Source organism: Rhinopithecus bieti, unplaced genomic scaffold (genome assembly GCF_001698545.2).
Source record: "Rhinopithecus bieti isolate Rb0 unplaced genomic scaffold, ASM169854v2 scaffold_4553, whole genome shotgun sequence".
Taxonomy (NCBI): domain Eukaryota; kingdom Metazoa; phylum Chordata; class Mammalia; order Primates; family Cercopithecidae; genus Rhinopithecus; species Rhinopithecus bieti.
In genome coordinates, this window is record NW_016804694.1 from 4,074,114 (window position 1) to 4,086,069 (window position 11,956).

Sequence of the window (11,956 nt, forward strand, 5' to 3'; positions counted from 1 at the left end):
CGCTCAGGCTCTACATCTCCTGCCCACCCCTTGAGTTGAGAAGGCCTGAGCTTTGCTGAAGTTCTCTGGTCCACCTACCTGGAGACAGGAGCCCTTTCCAAAGATGCTGGGTGTGCCACAAAACCACAGGTAGTCTCTTTCATCTCATCACGGTGGTGGAGGGGACAGGAGTTGGGCTGCCTGGGTTTGAATCTAGGTTCACCATTTTACTGAGATTTTGCACAACGCAACCTCTCTGTGCCTGTTTCCTCATCTATAAAATGGAGAGGTACTGCCCCCGCCTCAGTGCTCTTGCCAGGTCAAATGAGTCCACTCACATATTATTCAGTGCAAGCATTTAGTGCCTGACAAAGTGGTGAGTGACATGCGTTTGCCATGATCACTCCTGCCTCTCCCCTTGCTCCTCTGACTCCTTCCTGATTCTCAAACCTCTACTGCAATGTTCCTCCCACATCCTTACCTCCCCACAGAGGCCTGCCTCTCCCTGTTCTCTTCACCCCTTTTCATTCTTTTCTCCCCTCCAGACCATCCAATCCTCTTATCAGTCAGTCCTGAGTCCTCCTTATCCTCTGTGGATGCGCCCAGGCTCCCTTGCTGCTCAGATGCCAGAAGCCAACCCCTCTCTAACCTGCCCCCCACACAGCACACACCAAGCTGGCCTGTCCACCTCATGTTTTATTGTAAAAATGTTAAAATAAATTACATTTGACAATATTGCCAGTATGTACATACCGTGTGTGCAATGCCAGGACAACCAGCAACAACATGAGTTCATGAAAACATTTCACAGAAAAATACGAGGCTGTTCCTTTTCAGGCCCCTGCTGGGCGGCAGCCTCTGCAAACGGCTAGAGAAGTGGGAGTGTGGGCACATGCCCATCACTGTCTTCACATGTTGGGGAAGTGGGCTCTGGCCTCACCGTCCCAGAGTAGTGGGGCAGAGGGCAGAGAGTGAAGGGGGCTGGGTGGCTCTGATGACTTGCCTCCTGCCCGGCCTCCAGTCACCTGCAGTGGATGTCCCTTCCTGCCTTTGCTCACCTCAGTGTCCCTTCTCCACCTCTGCTTGGGGACATGGCCCTTGACATCATGGCCTTGGATGAGGTCACCAAGAAAGGCCCAACTGAGTTGCACGGCAGGAGGGCAGACACTGGACCTCCCAATCCTTACGACCCTGCTCTTTAACCGCTGGCTCTGAAGCCAACAACAGATTCCATTTATATAAAAACAGCAGTTTAAAAACATGAAAAAAAAAAAAAAATAACAAAAACATTCAGGACACAGTGGGCCAGCCCCAGGGTGAACATCATGGAGAAGCCAAGAACTCCAGTAGCAGCAAGTCCTGCCCACCCCTCACCAGAGGGTCCAACCGTTTTCACATTATCTTTTGCTCCCCAGCCCAAATCCTTTCCTTTCCTTAAACACACACGGGTGCACAGGTGTGTGCGCGCACACACGCACTGCACACACACACGTGCACATCAAACAGTAGCTAGAGAGAGGAGCTTAATTCACATATTTGACCATCGCCCATTTGTGGGCCAAGAGCAATTTGGCCTCACCCTACCTGGCCCAAGGGGGCTGGTGGGAGGGGGAAGTGGGCAGTGAGGTCCTTGTTCAGGGCACAGGGAAGGAGAAGATAGCAGGATGGGGAGTGCAGCTCCTCAGGCCAGGGGCCGGGGTGTGCAGTTCTCCGGCGGGCAGGAGGGGTAAGGGCAGAACCAGCCAGAGCTGAGCCTCACTCTTGCAGCTCCCTGGCCACCAGCCCTAGCAGTCCCGGCTTCCAGTAACCCATGCCCTGCCACTCTCCCTCCTACCACTCGGGGGCCCACAGAAAGCCTTGTGTCTGCCACTGCTTGACCTGAGACGGGGAACACGGCTTTGGGCTGGGCCTGAGTAGACCAACAAGGAGGATGAGGACCCCAGGCCCCAGGCCCACATGGGACTTGTTTCCAGGTCCCGTGAGTCAGGACTGTTTGAGCCCCTGCCCGCATCTCCTCACTCCCACCTCCAGCAGCCTCCACCCCACTACAGTTTGTAGTAGGTGCCCAACCTGACGGGCAGGCCCACAGCTGGGATGGGGGTGCTCCTGCGGAGGTACAGAAAGCACGGAAACACCTGACCCCACACACAGCGGTACCTCCCCAGACACTTCAGAGCTCCCTCTCCAAATGCCGAGCTCAGTAATGCCGGTAAACTTAAACAGCTGAGGCCCTGGGCCTCAGAGAACCGTGTGACACTCCAGCAAATGGTGGGGTGAAGACCATGCAGGCAAGGCCTCCTCAGGGTCAGTCCTGCCCACCTGTCCCACCAGCCTGCATGCCTTTGCATTGTGAGATACACCAGCCAAACTCAGGACAGACGCCCCCACAGCCAGGGTATGGTTCAGCTGGATAACAGAGGCCCTGTCCTGGGCATACATCTAGCTGGGGATGATGGAAGGTTAGGAAGGCCCCTGGCCCCCACTCCCAGTTCCAAGGCTGCCCCCCAACCAGGGCCAGGGGTCCTGGCCATCTCGGGACACCCCAGGGTGAGGGGGGAAGAGGCTGTCAAAGGTGGGGTGGGGAGCCGGCCCTGCCTCACGTGCCCTTGGGGCTGTTAGCCTTGTTGTACTCATTCATTAGCTGTTCGTAAGGCACGGAGAGCTCAGACTCAGTGCTGGTGAAGGTGGACTCGTCGGAGGAGGGGAACTCGCCCATGTTCAGGGGTGCCTTGGCTTCGGCCCCCTGCTGGGGGCTCTCCTCCCCTGCCAAGTTGTCCTCTAGCGAAGACTTGGAGGTCTCCTCGTCCGAGAGGCCAGCCTCCGCGTTCACGAAGGTGATGCTGGCGTCCTGGAAGATGAGTGGGTGGTAGTCCTGGGCGTCCCATGGCTCGCATTCCTCGCTGATGCGGTCCAGCTGGTTCATGAACACCTCGGGGGCAGGGGAGCTGTCTTCAGGGGTCCGTGCCACGGCCTCCTCATCTGGGGGCCTTGATACGTGGCCTTTGCTCCTCAGTGTCTGTGACACCTCTTCCAAGGTGGGCACCCGGTTCTTGGAGTAGACCACCAGGGGCACCAGGGAAGGGGGCAGTGCTGGGAGCCCACCGCCTTGAGGCCCCAGCCCTGGGCCCGGGCCCGGGCCCGGGCCCGTCTCCCCACCCCCGCTTGTCTTCATAGCCTTCTTCCCGATCTGCTTGATGAGGTCGTTGTAGGTCTCTTCCTTCTTGGAAAGAAAGCTGAAGATGTTGACGTCCTTGGAGGCTGCGCTTCCCTTCACCTGCAAGGCCTTCCGGGAGTGTGGGGAGCTCTCAAAGGACTCCTTCCGTCGTCGCCGCCGCTTCTTAATGGCTTTATGGACTTCCACAAACATGCTCACCTTCCAGTTGACAAAAAGGGACAGCCAGGCCAGCCCCAAGTAGATCCAGAGCTCCACGAAGTAGCGGTACAGGGCGTGGTAGTTGGCGCTGGGGTTCACACCTGAGCAGACAGGCAGTCCAGAGGTCAGAGAGTTAGCAGGGCCCAGGAAATGTGCAATGGCCAATGCTGTGTGATCTGAGCAGGAGTCAGGCCAGAGCACAGGATGGGGGTGCAGTGGGATAAAAAGGGGCCTGTTCTAGACCCTGGACTATCCCATCTTCCCAAAGGGCTTGGGCCCACTGTCATTCATGACCCCATCCCAGTATCCGGCCTGTCTCTGAGTCTTGGTTTCCTCAACTACAAAAAGTCAAGACAGGCCAGGCGCAGTGGCTCATGCCTGCAATCCCAGCACTTTGCGAGGTCAAGGCAGGTAGATCACTTGAGGTCAGGAGTTCAAGACCAGCCTGACCAACATGGTGAAACCCCATCTCCACTAACAATACAACAATTAGCCAGGTATGGTGGCAGGCACCTGTAATCCCAGCTACTTAGGAGGCTTGAACCTGGGAGGCGGAGGTTGCAGTGAGCCAAGATCACACCACTGCCTCTCTAGCCTGGGCAGTAGACAGAGACTGCATCTCAAAAAAAAAAAAAAAAAAAAAAAAAAAAAAAATTCAAGACAGTGACTCTTTGAAGGAAGCTAAAGGGGTTTTGGGGTACTGGCAATGTAACCAAAACACAGGTCAAGAATTAGTTCATGAGTATTTATTTGCCTTTCTGTTGATTCTTCTACCATCCCCAGCTGTTCTGTGTATACGGGGTACAGTTCACTTAAAAACTGAAAGGATGCATATTACACAAGGGAGCCCCCAGCACCCTCCAAGCTGGGGCTAGACTCACACTGGTGGATTACAAACAAGGCTGGTGGTTAGGATGACCCAGGAAGCACCCACCCTGGCAGGAAATACTTTGAACCATTGAATCATTTTTATTTTCCTTGAAGGTCTGGTCTGCCTTCCTGACTTCCTCCTTCTGGCTTCCTCAAATCAGCTCTCCCTTGACCTGGAGGAGGGCTCTGTCTGCTCCACATCCCCCTCCTGTTGCAGGGAGCCTTCCTGGATTACCCTCTACAGCTCTGAAGGTTCTTCTACACTCCAGGATTATTTGAAATGTCTTTTACGACTACATGTACAGGCATGTTGACCCATATTCCATTTGCCCCCTTGACTAGATACAAGAGCAACTTACAGAAGGGACCTGGAGGAAGGGGGCTACCTCTTTCATCAGACTAGAGGTTCTTCTAGGTGCTGTCGCCCAGTTGCTTCTCCTCCTCTGACCAGGCTCAGATAGCAGGTGCCCTGAGTGGTTCTGTTAATCCTGCTCAAGGCTCTCAATCACAAGCAGAGTTTCATGATGACAGTAATGGGGGCACACACTAATATAGCCAGGCCCTGCCCTCAACACTCATGAATAGTTATTATTTTTACTAATTTTACAGATGAGAAAGCTGAGGCAGGGTTTGGTGTCTTGCTAGTGCTGAGAAAGTATGGCTAAATGTACATCTGTATTTCCCTAATACCAGAGGCATCTCCTTAGCCTGCTCTGGGCCTCAAGGGCTGGACAATGGCAGGGTTGTGCCTTGTCCAAATGTACTGCCCAGGACAGCAGGTCCAGACTTGCTAGGGTCAGGGGAGTGTTTGCGCCTCTCTTTCCTGTTCCTCCCCCAACTCAGCCAACTGCTCCCAAATGCCACATACATCAAGGACAAGGCTAGTGGTCTCCCACTGCCCTCTGGGCAAAAGGGAGGGGGTAGAGAACAGAGGCCTCTGGAGCAGAAGTTGAGGTCACTGGGGCGCTGGGTCAACAGGGTCAAACAGGGTGTCAAGAAGATTAAGAACCAAGATGCTGTGCAGGCCACAAACACAAGTTCGTGCATGGCTGGGGCCAGCTGGTGACAGGCCTTCAGACAAAGGGGCCCAAGAACCTCATCGCTTCCCTGGATTAAGCAGGGGAGGAGTAGGAGGGAGTGTCAGGGCTGGGAGCAGGGCAGCTGGGGAGAAGGCCTCCCTTGTCTTTAAGCTTGCTATAGCAGGAACAAAGCCCCAGGCCTCTGAGCCATGCCTCCAGGACAGCTCCCTCAGCTCTTGTGGAAGATGAAAGGCTGCTGAGGGCGTGGAGGGGGTGCTGGTGGGCTCAGGGGCTCCCTGGATAACAGGTACCAACCGTGCAGGCAGAAGGCCCTACTTGTAAGCCCTCCATGAAGCCAAGCTCAGGAGTCATGGGAGAACAGAGGGAAAGGAGATCAGAGACTGAGCAGAGAGGAAAGGAGGAGGAAAAGTCACGTCTGAGAAAGAGAACCAGAGAGAAAAGAGTCTTCTGCCACTACTCCAGGTCTTGGTTTCCTCTTGCAACTGGCAGAGTGGGTTGACAATCCCACTGGGTAAAAGAAGTGCCCAGAACGTGGAACCCTACCACGGGCACCCCTAACATAGGTCCGCTGCACTGAAACCAAAGAAGCAGAAAAACAGGTGGGAGGCTGAGGCAGGGACTCACCAGCCACAAAGTCACCGAAGCCGATGGTGGAGATGGTGATGAAGGAGTAGTAGAGGCCCTCGATGTAGTTCCACCCCTCAGTCACCATGAACACGAAGGGTGGGATCACCAGGTGGACCAGGACGCCCCACACGATGAAGATGACTGTGCACGTGATCTGCGCCTTCCGCTGATGGGGAGCAGGAGGCCAAGTCAGACAACAGGGGAGACTTGGAAACCCAGCAAAGGCACCCAGAGGGCTAGGGAGGCAGCTAGAGGAGAGGCTAGCTGGGTACCCAGCCTGACCTAGGAGGGCAAGGAGCTGTGAAACTAGTCTCTTGCCATCTGTCCTTACATCCCTGGTCCAATTCCTGGAGCCTTCCTGTCCTCCCCTCACCTGTCATGGTTCCCCCATCTCTGCCCAACACCCAGGGTAGGGGACATACCAGACTCACGCCTCTCTTGGTAAGGAACTGCCCTAGTCTCTTGGCGCGTCCCCCGAAGAACTTGCCCAGGGCACTGATCCACGTCAGGCAGAGCGGCACCCCGAAGAGACCATAGAAGACGCAGAAGAGGCGACCAGCAGGGGTCTTGGGAGCCACATTGCCATATCCTGAGGAAGGAGAGAGTGAGGCCAAGAACAGGAGGGGTGGTCAAACCAGTGGGCCTTGCTTCCAACATACACACAGCCCATTCTCTAAGATAAACTGATACTGATCTATTATCAGTGCTTAAGTAATAACATTTCCCTTGATCATACTCTGATCATGATCATTGATAAAGCAATTATGATGACATGAGCTGTATCTCCTCCATCATACAAGGAGCTCCCTGAAGGCAGGGACTAAGCCTGGTCAACAGGTCTTCCATTAGTCCATATGGTACCATTGTGCAAGTTACAAGACATGCTGTCTGTGTAGATTCCCCAGAAGCACTGTGGTAGATGGTCTCCAAAGATAGCCATCCTCAATTCCCTCCCTTCTTATGCAACTGTTCACACCAACGTGTTGTCTAATCCTCTTCCCTTGGAATCTGAGCTTTAGTGGCTTCACAACAGAAGCAGTCTAGGCAGCGGAAGTGACGCTGGACAGGTGAGGTCTAAGAAGCCTGCTGCTTTTCGCCTTGGTTCCCACATGCAGGTAGAAAACACATGCAGAGGCCTTGTGTTTTCATCCCCAGCTGAGCTCCCAGCCAACAGCCAGCATCAGCTGTCAAACCTGTGATGGGAGGACCTATCTGGGCCATCAGATGAGTTTGGCTTTCAGAAGACTCCAGCCCAGCCATTGTTTGACTGCCACTGCATTGGGAGCCCAAGCAAGAACCGGCCAGCTGAGCCCAGTCAAGCTCACAGAATGGTGAAAGAGAAGAAGCTGCATTTTGAGCCAAACTTCTGGACTGGTTGGCTATGCAGCCTGAGAACTGAAACAGACACCCAGCTTAGTAAGTAGTCATGATCTGGGTTTCTGCAATGAGCAATCTGGTTAATCTCTTGCATGGCTCTGGCCATGAGGCTGTGTCACTGTTTCTGCTCAAACAGCCCAGGTCGAGACTCATGGAAACCTTCCCAGGCATGATCAGCACAAGGACTTACTAAATCCCTAAGAAAGTATCAAAAGAATAGCCTGCAACGGGCCTGATTATAGCCCCAGTAGGGCTGAGTGCCCAGAGTTGGGTTTCTAGAAAGGTTCTGAGGAGCTAGGGCATGGATGTATGTGTCCTACAGGTCCCAGAAGACTTACCAATGGTGGTGATGACAGTCGCTGCAAAAATCATTGCATTGGGCCAGTTCCAGTTGTTGAAGGTCTGGTTCCCTGTGATGGCCACGCCCTGTCCTGCAGCATCAGATACCACCTAAAATGAGAAACAGTAAAGGTCAGAGCTGAAGCCACACTTAACAGATGCTGACTGACAGAACTGCACTAAACTCCTTGTAAGCATTCTCATTTAATCATCACAATAAGAAGGTGGCAGTGTCTCCATGTTACAGATGAAACATTGTATAGAGAATCAGAGAGGTTACCTGATTTGCCCAAGGTAAAGATATGAACCCAGGCAATCTGGCTCCCGAGTTCATTCTTACACTGAGTCAATGATTCTCCAACCTACTAGCATGCACCAGGATCACCTGGAAATCTTGTTCAACAGACTGCTGGCCCCTACTACCCTGAGTTTCTTATTTAGGAAGTCTAGAAGGAACATTTCTAAATACGTTCCCAGGTGATGCTATGGACAGGGACCACACTTTGAGAACCACTGCACTAGATTATTCTGCCTCTCAAAAAAAGCATATGTGAGGCAGACACACACAAGGAGGTCCCCTGTGCCCCACCCAGCCCTCCATGGAGAGTGTTGTATCTGCAGAGACCAGGTCCTTGTTTGGGGTTGGCTGGGGAGGGGCCTCCCATATACCCTTCAGTCCACTGCACGACACCTGCTGAGGTCAGCTCAGTGCCCTGTTGACTTGTCCTCAGAGGGCATGCAAATCAGTAGGTCCTCCTTTCCACCAGCCTAGGACTCTGCCCTCTTCCCTACAGGCTCTTACTTCCCTCCTTTTCCTGTAGCCCTTTCTCTCTCTCTCCTGGGCTGAGCAACTCTCTGGGAAGGGACAGATCAGAAGGTAAGCACATTTCAGGGTGACTCATAATTGTGCTATCAATCCCCAAAGAGCTTCCAGTAACTGTGGATAGCAAGTGAGAGGCCACCTGGGGATGGGATGTCCCCCTGGAGATTGCAGGGGGCGGTGGAGCAGAGGTGTGGGGAACTTATCTACTCTTGCAATACTGACAGCTGTAAACCTGTTTCCATCTGACTAGGCCTTAACTCTGCCATCACCACTGGCCTCAACCTATCTGTGGGGCTTTATCAGCTGGCAGGGCCTGTACTCTAAGAAGAGGCTCTAAATCTGGGGCTCCATGGGGCTCAGGCCCTCCACGGAGGGCCTAAAGATGGGTAGGCCATCCAGACCAGAAGCTAGGCATTCAGCCAAATTCCCTATAAAAACCAAGGACTGAGAACAAAGAGACAGAAGAGTGAGGGATGGAAACAGAGGGAGACAGAAAAACCTTGTTTCTAACCTACCCAGGGCATGATTGAGGTTTGGTGGGAAAAAAGGGCATGGGTGGGTTGTTCTGAAGGAATGTGCAATTTGCAGAAGCAGCAGCCGGCCTGTGTAAGTGGATCTGCACACTCTGCAAAGAATGTTCCATGACGGCATGCTTGTCTGTCAGACCATCAAACCACACTGCTCACTGTCCTGCCTCCTCTGGCATTTCATAGCATCTCCAAGGCTGGGAAGGCTGTGCAGCATCAAAGTGGAAAGTGGGGCCCATCGCATCCAACTCTGGCCAAGGCAGCCCCTACCCTCAGAGAGCTCTCTGTCTAGCTGGCCAGACCATTTCAATGTGAAATGGCTAAAGGATATTCAGATACTAACAGGCCAACAGCAGAGCTAAAACAAATACTAAGGACCATCCAATGGGTTTCCGAAAACATCAAATCTGTTTGGAGCAAGAGAATGAGGAAGTACCAGGGTCACGTTAATGTTAAACAGATGGCAGAGAAAGCGGAACCACTCAGCTCTCCTTTGGCATCTACCTTTGTTATCTCAGATATCGATCTTCAACGGGACTGGCCCACAAGAAAAGAGTATCTAAGAACGTACAAGAACATCTTGAAATGATAATTGAATCACTGACCAAAGGTGAGTCTGCAGCACCACCTCTGGCCATCCCCCATGGAATCATGGGGAACAGGAAAGATGTTGGAAGACAAGCTGTTTCCATTTTCACAAAAGGAAAAGGTGGATTCTAGAAATTCAGAAAACAAACCTGAACTCTTGCAAACTTCAAATTGGGGAGAGGAGAATGTCTGGAACATGCAGAAGAGGAAGTGGTGGGCACTAGAAACTAGCACAGATTCACCCAGAACAAGTCATGCTCAGCTAAGTGCATCTCCTTTTCAACAGGGTTGCACAGCCTTGAAGTTCTGTGGAATGGAATCCATCTAGATATCAGCAAGGCGGCTAACAGATGGGCTTAAAGAAACTCATGTGGACAAGACACAGAAATGTCAGTGGAGCCAGGATTAATTGGGTCCATTCAAAGGCAGACAAACAACCCCGGGAGGTACTGATCATTATCAACCCAGACTGAATCTCCACCATCATGCTTAAGGCCTGGCTTTCTTCAATATTTTAAACCACAGCACAATGAGGACAGAGATGGCTTACCAATCTCTGTCTGTGGATGCAATGCGCCGTGGATGCAAAATTGGGGATAAGGATGGGATGGGAAGATAGCTAACACACAGCAATGGCAGTATCAAGATTCAAAATCATCTGGCTGGATATAGGGGCCAAAATCAACAACATACAAGTATCTGCTTAAATGTTTAAATCTTATACTTTGGATTGGAAAAGACTGGTAAAAGTTGAAGGGAAAAGTCCCTGGATATTAGCTGACCATGAATCAACAAACACTAGGATGGCTGTCACAAGAAAAGTAAATGCAATCTCAGGCTATGTCAACTCCAGGTCTATCCAGGGCTGGGAGGTAACAAGCCCACTGTTCCTTGCAGGGTCAGGCCACATACAGGGCACCTTGTTTCATTCTGGGTGTCAGACTTCACATGATATGCTATCCAACAGACCAAAAGTCAAAGGGGAGATGCGGTGGCTGTTTTGGATAAATGAGTCTACAAAGGGCTACTCCTTGTAGTAATCAATTTCTGATAATGCAAAGTATTTAGACGGGGGTAGCCAGTATCCATCAAGGGTGTTGTGGAAGGTATGTCTGGAACAGGGGTTCTCCACTGGGGTGGTAGTGACTTTTGGAAGTGTCTGGCAATGCTTTCTAAGGAGGAATGTTGCATGTGCCAGGCACTGTTCTAGGCAGTGAGGATACTACAGTGAAGGGACAGAATATCAGACCTCCTCATATGTTTATTCTAGTGGGTGATGGGAGATACTCTGGCATTGAGTAGGCAGGGGGCTAGAGATGCTAAATGCCCTGCAATTAGCAGGACAACCACACCTACAAGGCTAAAAATGCTCCCCCTGGGAAATACTAGCTTGCCAAAGGTAACCTGTGATTTGGGAATCATTTAGTAAGCTCTAAGGAGACATCAAACAAAAGAACTGGCAAAACAGGGTAACTGAAGAAGGCATTAAGTTTGGGAGTGGGGAGAGGTGGAAGAACTGGGCTTTCTACCCTTCACCCCACTGACCGTGTGCCCTGTGGGCACCAGCTCACAGCCTCAGGCCCTGGCTTATCAGGCAGCCACAACATTATGTGCTTTCCCCATGACTTCCAGTATCACTCTGTGGTTGCCCAGCAAGGGGCAGGCAAAGGAGGTGCTGGAGAGAGCCCCTAACTCCCTGGGGCTGCAAGCACTACTAATTCCTGGCAAAGACCCAGTGGTGGCAGCGGAGAGAGGTTGGTTACCTGGCAGAACCGGGCTAGGTTGTAGACTGTCCGGTTTCAAGCCTGCAACTTCAAGCCTCCCCGCCTCCCTCTGCCTGGGTCTGCCTGCCCCTGGGCTGCCCCACTGACCCTTGCTGTTGCCTCCTCTGCTGTGGTTCCCAAGCAGCTGGCCTGGGAATCAGCTAAATCAGCAAAGTATTTAGACTGGGGTAGCCAGCATCCATCAAGGGTGTTGTGGAAGGTATGTCTGGAACAGGGGTTCTCCACGGGGGTGGTAGTGCCTTTTGGAAGTATCTGGAAATGCTTTCTAAGGAGGAATGTTGCATGTGCCAGGCACTGTTCTAGGCAGTGAGGATACTGCAGTGAATGGACAGAATATCAGACCTCCTCATATGTTTATTCTAATCGGTGATCAGAGATGCTCTGGCTCTACCCAAGTGCTAGTGGAGAGAAGCGGTACTAGTGCTGCTGTATGTCAGACACCCCTCACCGAGGCTTTTACACACATTACCTAACTGGCTCTTCCTGTCATTCTGCCAGGCATCACTTGGCAGAAGAGGAAAGCCAGGCTCAGGGAACTGAGGTCTGGATGTGAATCTGGGGTGCCAGCTCCCTATTTCCAGCACGTGTATCTGTGGATACCTCAGTGATCATGGTTGGGATTATGCAGG

General features: G+C 52.3%; 1 protein-coding gene across 1 annotated transcript in view; it reads right to left on the minus strand.

The window, feature by feature from the left end:
• Positions 1–655: 655 nt before the first annotated feature.
• Positions 656–11,956, minus strand: part of KCNK5 (potassium two pore domain channel subfamily K member 5) — a 42,242-nt gene continuing 30,941 nt past the window's right edge. Inside the window, exons 2-5 of the mRNA XM_017870159.1 lie at positions 7,605–7,716; positions 6,312–6,478; positions 5,887–6,055; positions 656–3,453 (exon numbers count right to left, since the gene is read on the minus strand). Of these exons, the coding sequence (XP_017725648.1) occupies positions 2,576–3,453; positions 5,887–6,055; positions 6,312–6,478; positions 7,605–7,716 (1,326 nt within the window). The 3' untranslated portion in view covers positions 656–2,575. The remainder of the gene's footprint in view (positions 3,454–5,886; positions 6,056–6,311; positions 6,479–7,604; positions 7,717–11,956) is intronic.